This window comes from Myotis myotis, unplaced genomic scaffold (genome assembly GCF_014108235.1).
Source record: "Myotis myotis isolate mMyoMyo1 unplaced genomic scaffold, mMyoMyo1.p scaffold_m19_p_11, whole genome shotgun sequence".
NCBI lineage: Eukaryota > Metazoa > Chordata > Mammalia > Chiroptera > Vespertilionidae > Myotis > Myotis myotis.
This window is the reverse complement of record NW_023416315.1, coordinates 9,707,401-9,728,926: the sequence shown is the minus strand read 5'-3', so window position 1 is coordinate 9,728,926 and position 21,526 is coordinate 9,707,401. Positions and strand designations below refer to the sequence as shown.

General features: G+C 40.1%; 1 protein-coding gene across 5 annotated transcripts in view; it reads left to right on the top strand.

Moving 5' to 3' along the window:
* Window positions 1-21,526, top strand: part of SUGCT (succinyl-CoA:glutarate-CoA transferase) — a 556,817-nt gene that overhangs the window by 211,692 nt on the left and 323,599 nt on the right. Inside the window, exon 12 of one of the 5 annotated variants that reach the window (XM_036327441.1) lies at window positions 1,167-1,272. The exons of the other annotated variants lie outside the window; for them this stretch is intronic. Coding sequence (XP_036183334.1) covers window positions 1,167-1,257 — 91 coding nt within the window. The 3' untranslated portion in view covers window positions 1,258-1,272. Of the gene's footprint in view, window positions 1-1,166; window positions 1,273-21,526 lie in introns of those variants that run through there. 5 annotated transcript variants of the gene reach the window in all.

Here is a 21,526-nt window from a genome sequence, read left to right as displayed (position 1 = left end):
GAGCACGCGTTTCAGGAGCTTTCCTTCTGCACTTGTCTATTTCAGCAGCCCCTCCTCTGCTGCCGCATCAAAGCACCTATAGCACTCAATTGTCCTCGCTCATTTACCTCTCCCTCCTGGCAAGAGAGTAAATTTCTTGAGGTAGAGACAATTTCTTTTTTCTTATTAAGACTTTATTTTGGAGCAGTTTTAGGTTCACAGCAAAATTCAGAGGAAAGTACAGAGAGCTCCCATATCCCCCTGTCCCTTCTCAACATGCCTTACCTGAGGGGTACATTTGTCACAACCGATGTACCTACAAGGGCATAACCTAAGAGACTATATCTTTTTAAATTTTATTTCTAGTGCCTATTTGGGTTTCAGGCACTCAGTGGGGGAGGCCAGAGCTTTCCAAGTTTGGCGGAACTGGCCAAAGGGAAGAGGGAAGATCCCTCAATGTCAGGTCAAAATAAAAACAGGGGAGCAAGTGGTAGCCGGACTTGGTCTGAACTAACCCAGGAGACCGCTGTTGTGATCACCTAAAGTCAGAAGCCTGAATTGGAGACGAGAGTCCTCCTTTGACTAACTCTGGGTCTTGAGCAAGTCCTCTGAGTGCTCTGAGCCTCAGGTTCTCCTACGTACGCCACGCATTCCAAGACCTACCTCATAGTGAGAAATAACAAGCAGATCAGGCATAGAAACTGCTATCATAGCACTCAGCACACCACAGTGCTCAGTCTATTTTAGGAGACTCTCAACCCTCAAGAATCATAAATTACAGCTCCTGAATTTTTTATTATCAAAGTTTATGTCATTTTTTAAAATTCATGAATCCCATATTTTGGAGAGGATTTTCTCTTCCAAACTGTAATTTTATGAATTAACTTCCACAATTTTGATTTCATAAAGTTCTATTTAACTGCCAGTCAAATCCTGATAGGATGATATAACTTGGTAGTATTGTATTGATTTGATTTAATGCTAGCAAAAGCAAAGCATGCTATTCTAGTTGGCCTGTACGGCCTTGCTCCAGCTAACTTAAAAAATAAATTTAAAATAGCTCACAGGACTCAGGAATACATTTAACTTTGTATATAGCACTCTTAATAAAGGCTATTAATAGTGTTTAGTATTTTTATTTTAAACCACAAGTGGATCTTAATAACTCGTATTCTATTCCTTTTCAGGAGACATTTGTTTCTCAGTGTTGGCAGTGACTTTGGAACTTGTGAATATTCTACTTGCTCTGTTCCGTGCAGTTGTGACTGTACTCTATAAAGAATGAAACACTTCTGTGTGTCCCTTAGTTGCTCTGCAGTGTTAACAGACGCTATGAAAAGGTTCAGTCTGGGCCTTTGAACTAAGTAAAATACATCCTGTGTCATTTTTATGGTTAAGTCTTTCAAAGCTTTAATGAGTCTTTGGCCTTCCTGAAAGCTGTTGACTTACTTTTCTATTAAATAACATCTGTAATATCCTTAATTTTTATTTTTAGTAGAAAATAACACTACCTCATATTTTATTTCTAATAGCTTTCTATCTCTTGCCCCTTCTCCTTTCCCCCTTTCTTAATCCCCATTTCAGTCCTCCTTTCTGCCTTCTTTCCCTGCCCCATCTTCCTGTCCTTATCTTGTCTTTCACATTTGAACTGTTTTAAAAACATATAATAAGTGGACATCATGTATCAACTTCCTAGTTGGCTTTTACTTCTTCGTATGAAGGCTTCATTGAACAAGTGGTTTGCTTAGAGAACAGGGGGGATTTTATCAGTGGCCACCCTTATGCTATCATTTAGAAGGGCTGGAAGGAACATCCAGTCCATGGGATATAACCCTACTTTACACTTAGTTTGCTAATTTTAGAGAATCTTCAATTATAGATTTTTTTTTTTTACTTAAAAGTTTGCCCACTCTTCAGATTTAAATAAATAACACAGGGAGAGTTAAAGCAGGAATGCGTATTCCTTAGTGCAGGGGTTCTCAACCTGTGGATCGCGACCCCTTTGGCAGTCGAACGACCCTTTCACAGGGGTCGCCTAAGACTATCCTGCATTTTAGATATTTACATGATGATTCATAACAGTAGCAGCATTACAGTGATGAAGTAGCAACGAAAATAATTTTATGGTTGGGTCACAACATGAGGAACTGCATTTAAAGGGCCAGACGGTTGAGAACCACTGCCTTAGTGAAATAAATTTTCCCAGACCTTTTCCTCAGCCTGGATTTGAATGTGGAGAAGGGAGAGGGATCATGCAAGCAGTGTTTGCCTAAGGTGAATGAAGAGAAGAATGAAAAGCCTCAGAGATTAGGTTCCCCTAACAGATATTCCGGCCCGGCTGGGAAGCTATGGAAGTCTCTTTAAACTCTGATTAATTCCTCCCCTCTCTAAACCTGGCAACAATTGACTCTCCCATGTCTACATGTTTTTAATATACATAGAGAAACTTATTGTTTTCTTCTTCTGAAGCTTTTTTTTCCCCTTTGGACTAATAGTCTCTTTCCCATCTGATCACATTTAAAATCGCTTCTGCCAACCCTCTTGCCCCTACACCCCAACTTCTATTAGTATCTTATGAGGCTGCATTTCATGTGATTTATATACATCCTCAACCTACATATTTAGTTTATTGTAACCTCCCCCCAGCCCTCCATAATGCTTTGAATCATATCATGGTAGGCTTATCTGGCGTACGCCGAAGAGGGCTGATTTGGATAAATAGATGTGACATTTGGTGAGGGTCACATTTGTTCTCTGATGCATTCCATGGGAGCCCTGCCATTATCAGCTAATAGATGGTCCCTTGTAAAATGTCTGTGTTTTATGTGGTCCATTTTCTGAATGTTGGTGATTTGGAGATAGATTTAAGTGGATATGTGTTGTTGCTATAAAATCAGCCTGGAGGGGAAATGAATGAAACACAGCCCTGGAATGCATCCTTCTGGCTTTCAGAATGCACAGGGAACCACCGCAGCTCCAAACAAGCTCCTCATGACCAGGCCTCTTTCCATCCTGTTAGGAGAATTCTTTGTGACTGAGAATCAAATGATGACTTTAAGTGAGTCAGGATGCACTGGAATGTCATCCCACTCATCACCCTCCCTTCTTTTTTTTCCAGGAGGGCTATAAAACATCCCACACTGCCTTTTAGTAGGAAGAATTAGGTGGTAGTGGTGGGATATTTATATGTCCTTGTGGGGTGAGGGTGGGGAGTGATGGTGGCGGGTAGGAGTCCAGTAAACTGTTTCCCTGAATAAAAAAAAAAAAGGAATTTCCTCGTTTCTCTTTTGAAATGTAATGTATATTTTTAGATATATAGAACTTGGTGAGCTGGATAGAATTTGGATATCATTGAACTTAACCCCTTTATAAGTGTAAAAACTTAGAATTTAACAGCATCTTGGTCAGAGACCCCTGGAAATCTGGTGGAGATTCCACAAAGCCAACTCCAAAGGCCTTGGTGTGGGGAGGCAGTAGGCACAGCTCTCCAGACGTTTCTGGCTGACCTTGTTTTGCTCTTGACTTTTGAATTGAGTAGAGAATCTAGAGTTTGACTGGTTCTCCTGTGACCCTGGTTTGAACCTCAGACTCCCAGACTCGCTTCTGCCCTGCCCAAATAAATTCCTGCCTGCCTTTGGCTCAGACTGAGTTCTGTTTGGCAACTACTTGGCCCCCACTTGGGTTCTATTCTTACCTCCGTTTAGCTTTGGTTTTCCAGCCTTCCTTAGGTCTTTGATCTTACATCAACTGATGTTTCCAGTAAGACCTGACAGCTGACATCCCTGCTGTCTTGACTTCCACCGGCTGTCCAGCATCTGGACATATTCTCTAGTGACCAGCTGCTTCTGACCATCTTCACCTGCACAATCCACAGTAGCTTTGGCAAGCTACTCACTGCTTCCGGTGCCAGACTGGACCTACCGTAGTTCTACTTTAACATGTTTTTCCCCAGTATCATCACACAGTCCATTGGTGAGACTGAAATGGGAGTCTTCTGATGATCAATGCCTTTTCCACAGTACTTACAGAATAATTGCTTATTCTCCTTTTCTATAGCTATACATTTTATGTTTCAAACAATCCTTCCTAGGAAAAGAGAATAAGTGAACATTCTGTCACCCCCAAACCCCTCACTTACACACACACACACACACACACACACACACACACACACACACACACCTTTTAGTCCTTCAATTTATACATTTTCCTTTCTTAATGATTTTCCTTTACTGTATTGTGAACTGTTTTTCTTTTCTCATTTTCTAACTTTGGAAAAAGAAAAATCCAGACTTTGGAATGTCTGAGTTTATTTAAGTCTCAGAACTCTTTTCAATTTAATGAAGGGAAATAAAAAAGGAAAATCAGAATGCTGGCCTGGATCTTCCTGGTTTGGGATTGGCCCTTTTTGGTGGCCATTGCTATATACTGTACTTGGAAAATAAGAGTCATTGATGGTTCTCAGCTATTTTAAGCACATAAAAGTATAGAAATAAATTCTGAAATAAATTTAGAACTACCAGACAGTTAGAAATTGTGAGAAACATAATTGTTTTATAAAAATTTAACATGCTATTTTCTAAAGTAGATTAAGAGAGGAGGATATATGTAGTATATTTAATGAGGTAGAAGTAGTAGATATGTGTCATACTTGCATACTCAGCTAACAGAGAGCATATATTTTCTAGTTTCTAAGGGATATTTACAAACATCGATTACAGACTAGGTCACAAAGAATATCTTACTAAGCTTCAAAAAAGAAAACTAAGCTACAATGAAATAGTTCAGCAATTAATAACTAATTTAAATATACAAGCATAGGTATAACTTTAAAACACAGTGTGGTATGCAAAAAAAAAAAGAAAAAAAATTTAAAATCTTAAGTATTGCCTCACAGCATACTATCCTAGAACTTATTGCTTTAAAATGGGTTGGGAAGTCTTTTTCTTAAAGGACTAGAGAGTGAATATTTTAGGCTTTCTTGTTAACTCTACCTTTGTAGCAAGATAACAACCATAGACAATACTTAGTGAGTGAGTGTGACTGGGTTCCAGTGGAATTTTATTTATGGACATAGAAATTTGAATTTCACATAGTTTTCATGTCTTATGAGATATTCTTCTCTTGACTTCTGTCAACCATTTAAAAATGTAAAATCCATTTTCGGCTCAAGGGTTCTACAAAAACGGAATAAATGTGGCCCATGTGGCCCTGTCTTGAAACAATGATTTATTATTTTTTATGGTTCTAAGGTTTTTTTGGTGGTACTGCTGGATTTTAGGGGGCCCACTTATATGTTTGTTTTCAGCTTCAGGGGTGGGGAACCTTTTTTCTGCCAAGGGCCATTTATCTACACTAATAAAAGAGAAACATGGTAATTGGTGTACGACCGCTACCCTTCCCATTGGCTAATCAGGGCAATATGCAAATTAACTGTCAGCCAAGATGGCGGCCGGCAGCCAGGCAGCTTGAAACTAACATGAGGCTTGCTTGCTTCAGTGACGGAGGAAACCAACCTTCCCTTCCGGCTGCTGCAGGTCTCTGAGCCTGCAGTTTCAAACATTGTAACAAATATAGATGCCCAGAAACCAGCTTTTAGCTGGCTGGGATCTCAGAGCTGGAGTTGATACAGAGTTTTGAGAACCGAAACAAATCAGATACCTGCTTTCAGGAGCAGAGGCCTAAGAGCTGGAGCCTCAAAGCTAAAGCTGGCCCAGAATAAAAAAGAAAAAAAGGAGCAGTTGGGAGCTTCAGTCACCCGCCAGCCTGAAAACAGCCCTCAGCCCCTCACCCAGACTGGCCAGGCACCCCAGTGGGGACCCCCACCCTGAAGGGTGTGTGACCAGCTGCAAACAGCCATCATCCCCTCATCCAGGCTGGCCAGGCACCCCAGTGGGGACCCCCATCCTGATCCAGGACACCCTTCTAGGCAAACCAGCCGGCCCCCACCAGTGCACCAGGCCTCTATCCTATATAGTAAAAGGGTAATATGCCTCCCAACACCGGGATCAGCGGAGCAGCGAGGCCTCCCGGCACCAGGATCAGCATGACAGGGGGCAGCGCCCAAACCCCCTGATCCACCCTGCTCTGTGTGTGACAAAGGGCGGTGCCCCAACTCCCCTATCGGCCCTACTCTGTGAGTGACGGGGGGAGCTCCTCTGATCGGCCCTGCTCTGTGCGTGATAGGGGGAGCTCCCCAACCCCCTGATCGACCCTGCTCTGTGTGTGACAGGGTATGGAGCCCTAACCCCCCTGATGGGCCCTGCTCTGTGAGTGACAGGGGGCAGCGCCCCAACCCCCTGATTGGCCCTGCTCTGTGCATGACAGGGGGTGGTGCCGCAACCTCCCCATCAACCCTGCCTTGAGTGTGACAGGGGGCGGTGCACCAACCCCCCAATCGGCCCTACCCTGAGCGTGACTCAGGGTGGCATTGCAACCTCCCGATCCGCCCTGCTCTGTGCATGACAGGGGCGGCACCCCAACTCCCCAATCAGCCCTGCTCTGAGCCCGACCAGGGGCTGCACCTAGGGATTGGGCCTTCCCTCTGCCACCCGGGAGCAGGCCTAAGTCAGCAGGTCGTTACCTCCCGAGGGGTCCCAGACTGCGAGAGGGTACAGGCCGGGCTGAGGGACCCCCCTTCCCCCCGAGTGCACAAATTTTTGTTCACCGGGCCTCTAGTCCTATATAATAAAAGGGAAACATGCAAATTAACTGTCCCTCTGCTACACTCACAGCCACACTCACAGCCACACCCACCAGTCAATGAAGAGTGAGTATGTAAATTAACCCAACAAAGATGGTGAGTAATTTACATACACAGAGCAGAGCGGGAGAGCCAGCAGCTTGAGGGGACCTGGCTTCCTTGGTCGGGGAAAACCCAGAGCGTGGGGAGCACCAGGAATTCTGGGAATTGTAGTTTTGGTGGCAGCTCCAGGACCGGAAGCAGAAGCCCAGAGCATGGGGAGCACCAGGAATGCTGGGAATCATAGCTCTGATGGGAGATGGCTCTCCTAGACACTAGAGCAAAGTGAACCTGGAGCAAGTACTGTTGCGGTTGGGGATGGAGGGAAAGCAAAGGTGAGAGACATAAGTAAAATCAGAGTGTCTAGGAAAAATTAAAGGGAAGATACCCTAAAACTTCCAGGAAATCTCCACCAATGAAGCAAAGAAAAAAAAAAGCCTCTGTTATTCTGTGAGCAACAAACCAAACTGGGTTGGGGGTCTCAGACAATTTGCTCATATGATTGCAAAGACGGACAGAAACTCCTGGATTGGAGAGGGCTCCCCTGAGGGCTCCCAGATTGGAGATGGTGCAGGTCGGGCTGAGGGATCCCCCTCCACCCTCCCATCCTCCCAGTGCACAAACTTTGTGCACTGGGCTCCTAGTATTATTATAATATATTTATATTCTAGGGGCCCGGTGCATGAATTCATGCACTAGTGGGGTCCCTCGGCCTGGCCTGTGGGATGGGACCAAAACGAGCTCTCCGACATCCCTTGAGGGGTCCTGGATTGTGAGAGGATGCAGGCCAGGCCGAGGGACCCCACAAGTGCACTGTTGGGACCAGGGATGGACATGGGAGGTTGACCAGCTGGGGAGGGACCATGGGAAGGCTCTAGGGTGTGTCTGGCCCATCTCACTCAGTCCCGATTGGCCGGACCCCAGCAACAAGCTAACCTACTGGTCAGAGCGTTTGCTCCCTGGTGGTCAGTGCATGTCATAGTAAGCGGTTGAGCGGCCTTAGCATATCATTAGCATATTATGCTTTGATTGGTTGAATGGCCGACCAGACACTTAGCATATTAGGCTTTTATTATATAGGATAACATATAATGATAACATAGTAGAACTTATTTCAGGTATTAACATTATAGGAAACCTAGGAGTTGAATTTACATAGGAGTTTTGAATTTTACTGATGTCATTGTTGGATTAGACTGGCTTATTTTAATATAAGAACAAAAAGCCTGCATATTCATTACCTAAGAAAGATGGGAAAGGTGATGAGATAATCACAATATTTTTCTAGGGTTTGGGAAATACTAAATCCAAAGAGTGGGATGGAATTTGGGAGAGAGAATAAAGTTGATCTCTGAATGCACACTAACAAGTACAGGTTGTTCACTAAAACAGTTACATTTGTTAGATTAAAGAGTCTACTTACAGTGGTATTACATATAATACTAAAGAATATGCACTGGCTTGGTGGTTCATTTGGTTGGAGTGTCGTTCCATACACCAGAAGGTTGAGAGTTTGATTCTGGTCAGGGCACATACCTAGGTTGTGGGTTCAATCCTCAGTTGGGGTATGTGTGGGCAGGTAACCTACTAATGTTTCTCTCGAACATCGATGTTTCTCTCAAATCAGTAAACATATCTTCAAGTGAGAATAAAAACCTTTTTTAAACAATAATACATTTAAGAAAAATTTATAACTAATGGAGTTAAGCATGTACTAAATACAAAAGCAGTGTACAGAAAACAGCATTTTTCCTATACAATCCAAAAATGTAATGGAGAGATTGCATGTGTGGTAAACAGCAGTGACATCAAGTACAAAATACTTAAGGACAATGGTAACAAGATATGTATGGGACCTGCATGAAAGAACTATAAAATTTTCTTGGCTAGGTAGACTCAATATTGTAAAGTTGTCAATTTTTCTCATTAATATTTTAACAAAACTTTAAACACCATTTTCAACAGGGTAATTTTTGAAATTTAACAAATTTGAAAGTTCATCTTTAAGAATAAGTAGACTAAATTTTTTAAGTGTTGAAGATGACAATCCCTCCTATATATTAGAACAACTCCAATGTTTTAACACCATCAATAGAAAACAAAAAAAAGGTGGGGAACACATTTCTAACAATAACCCAAGATGATGGTAGTTATTTTATAAAAGGAACAGTCAAATATATCCAATTAAATCCACAATAGCCTCAATAAATTAACTTGAAGAAATACTTTTTATTAACTGAAATTCTAATGTTAAAGTGATGTATGAAAAAGCACTTGGTCTTCCTAGTAATTAAGTATCTGTAATAAAAAAAGCATAATATGCTAATTAGACCAGACGTCCTTCCGGATGACCTTCCAGATGAAGCCAGGGCTGTGAGGCCGAGCCCCTGGCACAGATTTTGTGTATTGGGCCTGTAGAATACAAATAAAAATAGCTCAAGTATTACTTTCTCTTTTTATTATCAATGTTTTAATCACTAATTTTTAAACATAAATACTAATTAGTGTTGCCTAATATATAGTAAGACATATAGGTTCATGATCTGCTGGAGGTAAAGCAATTGCACAATAGACATATAGAGCCTGAAAGTGCTATTCTTAACTCAATAATTCTATTTGGAAATATCCATCCTTTATTTCCTCATAACTCTCCTTAGATGAATGAAAATGAAGGCATTTGCAGAATTGTGCCCAGTAATGAAGTACCACAAAGCACATCAATATCTAGCATTAGGGAAATAAATAAATACTTATTTTGAACTAATCTATAACAAAGGAGGCAAGGATATTAGTTTACTTGAGGTAAAGATAGTCTCTTCAATATCTGGTATTGGCAATAACTGGGCAGATACATATAAAAATAAAATCGAACCACTTACACCATATTAAAAAATAAATTAAAAATGAATTAAAGACTTAAATGTTAGACCTACATTAAACAACTTATACAAAATATAGGCAGTAAAGCTTTGACATTAATCTTAGAAATATCTTTTTGGCTATATATCCTGGAGCAAAGAAAACAAAAGAAAAAATAAACAAATGGGACTACCTCAAACTAAAAAGCTTTTTCACAGTGAAGGAAATCGTCCATAATTTGAAAAAAAACAACAACACTGAATGGGAGAACTTATTTGCTATTGATACATCTAGTAAAGGGTTTATATCTAAAATATATAAAGAACTCATATATTTTAACACCAAAAAAAAAAATAAACAAACAATCCAATTAAAAAATGGGCAGACAAATGAATAGACATTTCTCCCTAGAGGACATACAAATGGCCAACAATGTATGAAAAGATATTCATCATCATCAGGGAAATGCAAATTAAAACTAAAATGAGATGTCACTTCAAAGTTGTTAGAATGGCTATCCTCAATACATCAACAAATAACAAGTGTTGGTGAGAAAAGGGAACCTTCATACAATGTTGGTGGGATGGTAAATTGGTGCAGCCACTATGGACGACAGTATGGATATTTCTCAAAAAATTAAAAATAGAGCTGCCAAATGATCCAGCAGTTCCATATCTGGGTATTTATTTGAATAAAATGAAGACATTAATTTAAAAAGATATCTCCAGCTCTATTTTCATTGCAGCATTCATTGCTAGTAATAGCCAAGACGTGGAAGCAACCTAGATGTCCAATAGATGAAGGTGTGATATGTAAAAAGAATATTTGCAACAACATGGATGAACCTAGAGGGCATTATATCAAGAGAAATAAGGCAGACAGAGGTAGACAAATATTGTATGATCACACTTTTTGTGGAATCGAATAAAGCAAAATAAGTGAATTAAAAAAAACCAAAGCAGAAACAGAACCATCGTTATAGAGAACATGCTGACAGTTGACCAAGGGGAGGGGAAAGGGGGTGAGAATGAAAAATACTTATTTTAGGAATATTGTACATTCACTAAAATTAAAGTTGCTGGTAGTTTTTCATAAGAAGGGAGTACTTATTATAGAATATTAATTTTAAAATGCAAAATTATATAACAACAACAAAAAGGAATGGCAACAGTGGAGGTAGTGTAGCTAAATATTAACTTTTGTCTCTGGGTAGAATCATAAGTAAGATTGGTTTTCCCATCCTTATATTTCTGTTTCTTTTCCAAATTTTCTTATATGAACAGCATAGTAATTAAGAAATTAATAAAATTGACAAATAACCTTGCAATACACACCAATTTTTCATAGAGCTAACAATACAATTCCAAAATAATCAAAAGCAAACAATTCTGTGCTCTGTTCTAGTTGGTAAACAAACCTGAAATTTTATTATAAGCCTTTGGTCATTGAGGACTAAGAACAGGACAGAATATAAAGGTCAAAATAAAGGGAAGAATTTATTCCTCCTGTCATTAGTTCATGTTCTTAATTTCACTTTGTGTGAATATCAAAATAAAAGGTATCTGACTTTTTTCTAACTTTTATATGATTCTGGATAAAAAGCTAAATTTTTATAATTATACTAGTATATTGTACTTATTTTCAGTTAAGTTTTCTCTCTAATAAATTAATTGAGAAAGTTGTATATTTTCCTTGCTTTGACTCTGGAAGGGAAAGTGTAAACTTGGTTTAGAGGGGAGAGGACCATGTCTTTTGTTTGTGTGCTATAAAACTTCTCAATTTTTAGTGGGAGAGAGAAGGTTTTGATGAAACACAGTCCACCAGTGAATTGTGTGTGCCACAAGTAGCAGACACTACTAACAATTTGTGCATGCTTTTTATGGTTGTTTACTGCATTGTTCAATAAAACTTACATACCTTTTTTTTTTTTAACAATAACCATACGAAGCATGTTAAAGCAACACGTTCATGCAAAAGCTGTATATTAGAGAAATGTCAATAATTTTATGATAGTTGGCTACCTTATTTTTCTAAATATGTCAGTTTATTCATGCAACAGTAGCAGTTGAATGTGACATCTGATTATTAAAATATTATTATTCAGTGTAGTAAATTAACTAAAACGGTAAGGTTTCATTTAGGATACTTTTAAAAATAGCCTTTATTTTTCCCATTCCCAAGGTGTTTCTAATCTGAATTGTTCATCTGTAAGATAGCAGCACCTTAGCATTAGTGAATTATCAACAGCACTTTTTTAGCATCTCCTGAGTGTATTCCTGGAATTAGAAGAGTATGACTGTGACTATAAACACAGTAACAATTGGTGGGGTGATTTAATTAAGCACATGAAATAGTTTTCCAGTTTGTTAGCTCAGTTTGATTTATATTTCTAACCACCAAGAACTCCCTTTGAGCATATCCAAAAAGCAAATTAATTAATGAACTTACTCTTTTCAGATATATTCTTGAGAATGAATCAGTTTTGTAATTTGGTGCTGGGAGTCCACGGGGTTGGGCTGATGGGGTTGGGCAAATACCTGAATTTTACTCACCTTGTAGTGATTAAGTTTAAAATTCCTGTCTCAGATTCCTCTTCCATTGTTTTGCCATTTTCCCTTCCCTTTCTTTCCCAGCTACTATTGGGCTTGGCTGGTGGCCTGGAGGAAAATCATGCTAGCCTCTTTTATTTTCCCCCAAGTCATGCTCTAGTTCAGCTCATAACATAAAATCATCACAGAATGTATAATTAATGCCGGAACTATCTAGGGTACGCTTAAAGATAAATTATTTAAATTCTTAAACTAATTAATTTCTTAAATTTAGTAAAAGATTTAAAAGTGATTCAAAAATAGCATAGGGAGGTATCTTAGTTTAGGTTTTCCCAAAAGCAGACCTTGATCCAGGGGCGTGGGTATAGGTAATTTACTAGGGAAATGTTCTCAAGAAATACGAGTGAACATCGGGGAGAGAGAGGCCTAGAAGGTGCACTGACAGGCAGGTTGCCATTGTGGGCAGCTAGGGCTCCGCTGTGCTGGGGATACCGAAAACTGTGGCACATTCTTCAGAATCATCTCACCGGAGGATGGGGAAGCTGGGGGGGGGGGGGCGCATTTATCCGCCAGCTCCTACTTCCCCTGTTTGAGGATTGCCACTGCAGGTGCAGCCCAGCAAACTCCAGGGTGTTGGAGAAAGCTCACGTACCACGAAGAGATGCAGCAGTTTGAGAAGGGAAGCTGGCAGCGGGCTGAAATTGTCTGTATATCGCTGCTGTGGAATTTATGTTGGTCAAGGGCCCATGGGATAGAACATCTACAGCCTCTGCAGTTTTTTCTGTCAGAGAACAAGAAAGGCTGAGTAGAATCATGGTTAACCTAAGTGGAAACTGGAATTAGACTGCTCAGCTTTCAATACTGTCCTGTCCTATTAGTTGTAAGATATTTGGCAAGCTGTGTGACTTCTCTGTTTCAGATTTTTTTTTTTTTACTGTAAATTTGGGATAGTAATAATAATAATCCTTATTTCTAGAATTGTTGGAGAATTAAAGAGTGAATGTAGCAAAGGTAAAACTCTCAGAAGAGTGCCTGGCATATGGGATGCACTTGATAAGTTTACTAATTGTAGGGATCTGGCTGGGCAGCAGTATAGGAGGGTGGTGGTTAACTTGTATGGTGTAACAGAGTTCTGTGAATGAAATGTACGTCTCCGTCTTATTTGGCAGACATGAGGCATGTTGACTTCCGTTAAGTACTAACAACAAAAACACCTTAAAACAAACGCTCCCTCTGTTTTAGTGAAAGATGACGACATCTAGGGGCTCCCTCCTAGGCTTTGCCTCTTGGAAAAAGAGCGAAGCCAGCTCCTGATGCCACCGCTGCCCGTTTCACTGTGGCCTAGTTGGTGGGGGCTAGGGCCTGGAGGGAAACTATTTACCCTGAGTTTGGACCAGAGACTGACACCCAGAGAACAAATGAAGCAAGTACAAAGGGCTCAGTTTGCTTTTTCTTTCCCTGTTTTGTTTTGTTTTAAACCTAAGTATGAAGGTTCTGAGACAACAGCATGGGCAGCATCACTCTTCCCAGAGGCCAGAAGGCCTGTGTCTGCTACAGGTGTAAGAGGAAACGAATGTTTCGCTGTGTGCATGTCCTCTCTTCTGTGGGCAGGTGGCACCCTCAGTCACCTCTGTCACCCAGTGACTCAAGAGTGACCCCCCAGGGCACATCACTCTTTAGGGCCCTTGAGCTATTGGTGCACAGCTGGTTGTAAATGAATCTGCTGCAGGGAGGTTGTGGTCTTTGTTCCTGTGTCCATTGGGGCGGCCAGCCTTTCTGCCTGCAGGGTTCAGTGGAGAAGGCCACCTCTGAGCCCTCAGACACAAGGAAGTGGGGGCAGCCAGGGCTGCTTCTGAGCTCCCCTCCTCTGAACACTGCAGATGTTAAAGCTGTCAGCCACCCCTCAATGTTTATCTGTGGCAAATTGCAGGGGAGGTTTCTCTGAGAGGGACATGGCTAGGGGCAGTCCAATCTGGCCCTGGGTTTCTGGAGAAGGTGCAGTGGAAGGCAAGGGAGGGCTTGGGCCCTGTGGGCACTGCTGGACCCTTTCCCTAGAAGGGTCTCCCATGTTTTTTTTCCTTGTGGACACCAAAGAGAAGACAAGTAGGTGGCTCTTTTAACCAGCTTTCCAGGTTTCTGTCACTTCAGAGTTTCTCCCCAAAGTCTCACCTTATTTAGAAGAGAATAAAAAGATAACTAAATGTAAAAAAAAGAAAAAAGGATCAATGGGAGGACGTTTGCAGAGGCGGATTCTGGGATGAATGTGAATCGCTGTCTTCTAACATTTATGGCATTGGTTTCAGCTGGGAGGAATCTTAGACTCTCCATCAAAGGGAGGAGGCTAGTGAGGGTGGTGCCAGGGAGGATGGAGAAAGAGCAGGAAGACTGGGGAGCGGAGTCCTTATTCAGCTATTTCCAATTGTGAGGCGAGTGGCGGCTGAGGACTGTCCACCCTGGGAGAGCACTTCCTGCGCCGGGTCCGCGCGAAGGCAGGCTGGGTGACCGTTCTTCTGGGTTTCCAGCGCTGGAGGAAATTGCCAGTAAAATTCATTTCGCCTTCGGGATCCTTTGAAATCAAATATAGCATTTTATAGCCTATAACTCTTTTTTCTTTATGCCGTTTTCATTTTAGTGTATTGTGTACAAGAGGAACATAATGTTTTCTTTTCTGAGGCTGTTCATTCATGGAAGACACCAGATGAGGAAACGGGTAAATCCGGGAAGCCGGGGATTTTCCTACTGCATTTGAAAATTTCCTTTCTTTAATGGATTTAGATTTAGTAGAGATATATTACAAATGGAGTTTTGAAACAGGAAAATTAAGGAAAGCAAAACTGGTCTTTTGCTTCCTTTTACCATATATCGGGATTTAGGTTATGTTTAGTGTGGTGCTGATGGTCTAAATGTGTATTTTAACTGACTTTGGGGACTATAAGAGATGGACCTCATAAATCACCTAGGTCAGTGGTCAGCAAACCGCGGCTCGAGAGCCACATGCAGCTCTTTGGCCCCTTGAGTGTGGCTCTTCCACAAAATACCACGTGCAGGCGTGCATGTACAGTGCAATTGAAACTTCATGGCCCATGTGCAGAAGTCAGTATTTTGTGGAAGAGCCACACTCAAGGGGCCAAAGAGCTGCATGTGGCTCGCGAGCCGCAGTTTGCCGACCACTGACCTAGGTGATATGTTTTAATACAGTGCACAACTGGGTTAAAAGTAATGAAAAGATGCCTGTTGGTCAAAGGAAAAGAGATTGAATTTGACCAGGAAAAGAGAATAAAAATTGGATCACAAATGAGTGTCTGTGAGCTCCAAATGGCAACTGACTAGCAGTCTATAAGGAAGCTTCTTCAAATACCTTTAAAATAGTACCAGTAAACTTCAGGTAAGATGGTGGTGTCAGAGGCAGCGTAGTTTATGGATCTTCCCAAATGTCCATATAAAAACAGATAGAGCTACTAGAGAGCAAGATTGGAAAAATCATGGAAAACATTTACAGCAAAATGACAAGGAATTCACTTGCACCCCAAATTGTGGGAACAAACCGTCAAAAACCATAAGAAAGCACGATATGAGCATTTGTAAGGGAAAACATAGAGCAAAGCATTGGGGTCTCGAATGGACCAAAGAACAAGTCCAAACTAGCCTGCAGGTGATCTTTAGAAGGCACAGAGCAAATTTGACTTTAGCAACTAAAACTAGGAAGGGAGTGCAAGGGGTTCCTGGTAATATCTGAGAGACTGGGGCGGTATAGCTTCTTGAAAACCACCCTCTACTAGAGAAACTAGTGAAATAAAAATTAAGCAGGAAATGAACAGGAGACATAAGGACAGAAAAGGTACAAATAAACCTAATAGAGGGGAAGAGCCTCAAGAAGTTTTGAAAAGCAAGTTACCATATATATATATATATATATATATGGCACCACACAAGAAAACTGAAGACGGATTTCTGTGATGGTAGAAAGGCTATTTGAACCAAGCCTCCTTCTAAAAGTTCAGGAAAAGCTAATTTGATATAAAAAATAAAAAGTAACATTCTAGCTGGTTTGGCTCAGTGGATAGAGCGTCGGCCTGTGGATTGAAGGGTCCCAGGTTTGATTCCGGTCAATGGCACATGCCCAGGTTGTGGACTCTATTCCCGGTGGGGGCCGTGCTGGAGGCAGCCGATCAATGATTCTCTCTCATCATTGATGTTTCTCTCTCTCTCTCCCTCTCCCTTCCTCTCTGAAATAAAAAAAATATAGGTAAAAAAAGTAACAGAAAAGTGCAGAGATCAAATCTTATTCAGTATTATTATGAGATACAAAAGGGATAAGCAGAATAATATCCTTATAGACTTCCCATATAATGTTTGCAGTGATGCTGCTTAGACTGTGCAGATAGTCATAGCAAAGCTGGTCAGGCCAGAAACCATTATAATCTATCACCTACACGTCATTTTGAATTTATACAGAACAGAATGTGTTTCTGAGCTGTGAATGATGATTTGTATGGATGGAAATTATTAATGTGGTAATAATGAGTGTGGATCTTAAGACATGGTGGTTACTTTGCCTAGTAAGTGTCCCACTGTGTTTAAGAGCCAGTTGTATGTAAAGTCCTGAGCGACTCCGAGCTAGAAGGCGGTGATTGGGTTTCCTGGATATACTCTTCTTACTGCATACTTTGTGTGGCCTATGAATTGACACACAGACAAAGGAGAGAGCTAGTGAATGCTAGGAGGAAAAAAAGATAACTTCAACCATAATTTATCAGTAATGTGTAGAGATAAATACCTAAGAGGAAATAAGGTCTGCGGAAATTACAGGAAATATTAAATCTATGGTTCTGTTTACGGTAGAAACGCCGACCAACAAATTCCAGCTGTTTCTCTGTGGGTTATGGAAGTGTCACAGGTCTGTTTATAGTTAACTGCATTGTAGACTCCAGCCTGAGTCTTATGGAATCCCTGGTTGGGTTTGGCTTTACTTAGATTTGTCTAAAGAGACGTTTTCCTATTGGCAATACATTTATGGACTGTAGCCCTGTACCAAATTTTTATTTCCATAACTTCTATTTTAATTTCTTGTCCCTCCTTGCCAAAAGTGTTAGCATAAGTTTTATTTATTTAGCATTTATGTAGCACTTACTAGTACAATGCACCTTTAAAGTATTAATACTTTAATTTTTCATGACAAGCTTATGAGCTAGATACTATTTTTGTATTGCTTAAAGTATTACAAAGAGTATTACATATGTCTCCTCTTTTTTTCCTCCGTTGACCTTCTCCCAGCCTCCCCTACCCCTCAGTTTCTTGTGTTCATCGGTTATGCTTATATGCATGCATGCAAGTCCTTCTGTTGATCTCTTACCACCCCCCACCCCAACCCTACCCGGCCTTCCCTCTGTAGTTTGATAGTCTGTTCGATGCTGCTCTGCCTCTGTATCTATTTTTGTTCATCAGTTTATAATGGTCTTTATTATCCATAAATGAGATCATGTGGTATTTTTTTTCCATTGGCTTATTTCACTTAGCATAATAGATACTATTTTTTAAACCAACTTGAAAAGCAATCTTAAAGGACAAAGAATAATGAAGTAAATAAAGCTAAAGAGAATAAAAAAGCTAGGAGAAGAAATTTGGAATGCATATAACTAGTAAAGGATTTGTATATAGGGTACGTCAACTCTGAGAATGAAGGTGCCTGTTGAGAAGGGCTCCAAAGAGGACACTAGGCATATGAAAAGATGCTCAAGGTCACTATCATCAGAGAAATGCAAATAAATATGATAAGGAGCCGAAACCAGTTTGGCTCAGTGGATAGAGTGTCGGCCTGCGGACTGAAAGGTCCCAGGTTCGATTCGGTCAAGGGCATGTACCTTGGTTGCGGGCACATCCCCAGTGGGAGATGTGCAGGAGGCAGCTGATCGATGTTTCTCTCTCATCGATGTTTCTAACTCTCTATCTCTCTCCCCTCCTCTCTGTAAAAAATCAATAAAATATATTTTAAAAAATAAATATGACAAGGAGATATAAGCTCACATTTGTCAGAATGGCTATTATCAATAAATCTACCGACAGTAAGTGTTGGCCAACATGTGCACTGTTGGTAGTAATGCAGACTGGTGCAGCCACTGTGGAAAGCAGTTTGGAGTTACCTCCACAAATTGAAAATGGAACTACCTCATGACCTAGTTATTCCACTTCTGGGAATTCATCTTAAAAACTGAAACACTATGCTGTAACCGGTTTGGCTCAGTGGATAGAGCGTCAGCCTGTGGACTGAAGGGTCCCAGGTTCGATTCTGGTCAAGGGCATGTACCTTGGTTCCAGGCACATCCCCAGTAGGGGGTGTGCAGGAGGCAGCTGATCGATGTTTCTCTCTCATCTATGTTTCTACATCTCTATCCCTCTTCCTTCCTCTCTGTAAAAAAATCAATAAAATATATTTAAAACAACTGAAACACTAATTATAAAAAAATATATGCATCCCTATGTTTATTGTAGTGTTATTTACAATAGCCAAGGTTTAGAAGCAGCCCAAGTGTGCATCAGTAGATGAGTGGATTAAAAGCTGTGGTATTTTTACACAATGGAATACTACTTGGCCATAAAAAAGACTGAAATCTTACCCTTTGCGACACATGTCTGGATCTGGAGACCATTATGCTAAGTGAAATAACCCTGGCAGAGAAAGATAAGTACCATATGATTTCCACTCATAGGTGGAATCTAATGAATAAAACAAACCAGCAAATGAAATAGAAACAGATTCATAGAGAGAGAACAGATTGACATCTGTCAGAGGGGAGGAGGTTTGGGGCTGGGTGAAAAAGGTGAAGGGATTAACCAAAAACCCCCAACAAACAAACTCATAGGCACAGATAACTGTATGGTGATTACCAGAGGAGAATGAGGGTGGGGGGAAGCAGAAGAGGTTATAGGGAGGATCATGGAGAATGGAAGGAATCTTTGTTTGTGTGGTGAACACACAATACAATATATAGATTATGTATTATAGAATTGCGCACCTGAAACCTATATAATTTGATTAGCCAGTGTCCCCCCCTATAAATTCAATAAAAGGTGGGGAAAAAGAAAAGAGTTCAGCTGGAAAATGGACAAAAGATATGAAGAGAAATGAAAGAATAGAGAGAAAAATATCTGAAAGCTTGTAAACTTATGAAAATATGTTCAATTTCTCCATTTGTGAGAAATGCAACTTAAAGTTACCACTTTTATCAGTTTGGCAAAACTTCAGTCTGACAATAACAACTTGGTAAGCACCGAAGGACATGGAGCATGGTGGAAGCGCAAATTGGCATCAACCACTTTGTAGAGAAATTTGGCAAAATATGAGATAGCTAATGATATGCCTGCTTTATGACTCTGCAATTCTACCTCCGTGTATAGCTTAGGGAATCAACCCTATAGAACAGAGAAACTGGAAATAATGTGCCATTGCTAGGAGAAAAAATAAATTTAGAATTATTTCACAGAAACATGCCAAGTGGATAATAAAATGAATGAACCAAATCTACATTTGTGAATATGGATAGATCCTGAAATTAAAACGTTTAATAAGAAAAGCGAGTTGCAATGTAAAATTTAAAAATACACATCCAAACAGATACACACGCAAAATATATACAATAACATGAATAGAGAAATGCACATGAACTTTTATTGGATGGTGGTTACTTCTGAGAAGAAAAATGGGGGAAGAGGTTAAGGAGAGTACAAAAGGGACTTTGCCTGTGTCTGTACCATTTTGTTTCTTAAAAGATATGAAGCAAATATGCTAAGATGTTAACATTTTAACAATGTGGTGGGTGAAGAGATAAACGTATTTATATTATTTTCTATAGTTTTCTAGTCGTATACTTCTTTTGGGCTTGTTTGAAAGGTTTCACAATAATAAAATAAAAAATAAATTTAATAATTTAAAAACTGACTCTCATGGGTAAAGTCCTAGATTTTCTTTTAAAAATCTTTGGGAAACATTGTTCTTATATTGAGATAAACTTCCAAAAACCTTTACGTTATGTGAACAGCATCTTTTCTCAAAGTTTTATATTCAGTTATTACTGGTTTATAGTGTAATGTGTTTTGCCATTCTTCATTGTTTTTGTTAAGTCTATGTAAGATGTTTGCTTAGCTTTTTCACAAAATTATTTAGAATTTAAAGGCACAGCTTTCTGGGTCTAGTCATCTGTACATCCAGAAAGTTGGCATGTTAAGAGGATGAAACTAATGTGTGCAAATCTTAAAATATTATGGGTTTTTGTTATACAAATATCAAAAGTTATTTTCAGAAAACTGTGCTTGGCAAGTCTACAACCCTACCATAGAGACAGTATAACAAAAAGAAGAGGGCTTTTTAAAAGTTAAATGTTGATGTTAAGAAATTTAACCTCATTGTAGCTGTGTTTTATCTACCTAAATGATGCTGTCTGATTAACAATACCCAATCCAGCATCAAGTAAATTCAAAAAAATCTACAACTAAATATAGGAGTTAATTTAGTAAATTCACAATTAAGTATGTATTGTTTTTTTTTATATATAGATATACGTATTTTTATTGATTTTAGAGAGGGAGAGGAAGAGACAGAGATAGAAACATCAATGATGAGAGAGAATCATCGATAAGCTGCCTCTTGTACACCCTTCCCTGGGGATCAAGCCTGAAACCAGGCATGTGCCCTGACCTGGAATCGAACCGTGACATCCTGCTTCAGAGGTCAAAGCTCAACCACTGAGCAACACGGCCCAAGTTCAAATTGTTTTTTTGATTTTCCTAGAGGAGGCTCCCGCTTTGAGGATCACTAAACTGGATCTAAGGACACCATACTTGTTTTATCTTCCAGATTGTGTTTCTCTGTGATTTAGATCAGCTTTTTATAAAATTTTAGCAGAATTTTTGTGGCTAATAAAACATGTGCTTAATAACTTTTTTTTTTTTGCATAGATAAAGGAAAGGAATCTACATCAGATTAGATCAAGAGATAGATTTTCAGAAGAAAATGACTGATATATCCTCTGGGAGCAGTGGAATGCAGACATGCTCTGTCTCTGAGTTTAAGGCATCTATGAACAATTCCACACCCACACCCACACAAAGACGCAAACAGTGGTCACAACTGCATCTCCAGAAGCTGCCTCGCTCCTGTCTCATTTCCAAAGTGCATCCACTGTTTTCCATAACATAAAATAAATCCCTCTCTTTTGCCCAGTGGTGAAAAGCTTATATAAATACTAAAATTTCAACTATCCCCTCGAGCTTTCTCTTGGCAAGCCTGCAGCTATGGGTTTGTTTGGTTATTGACATATGTTTTCTGTGTAGATCTTCCAGGCCACTTGGGTGAGCCCAGTGGTGATAAATGCACTTGTCTGGAAAATTTAGCAGACTAATC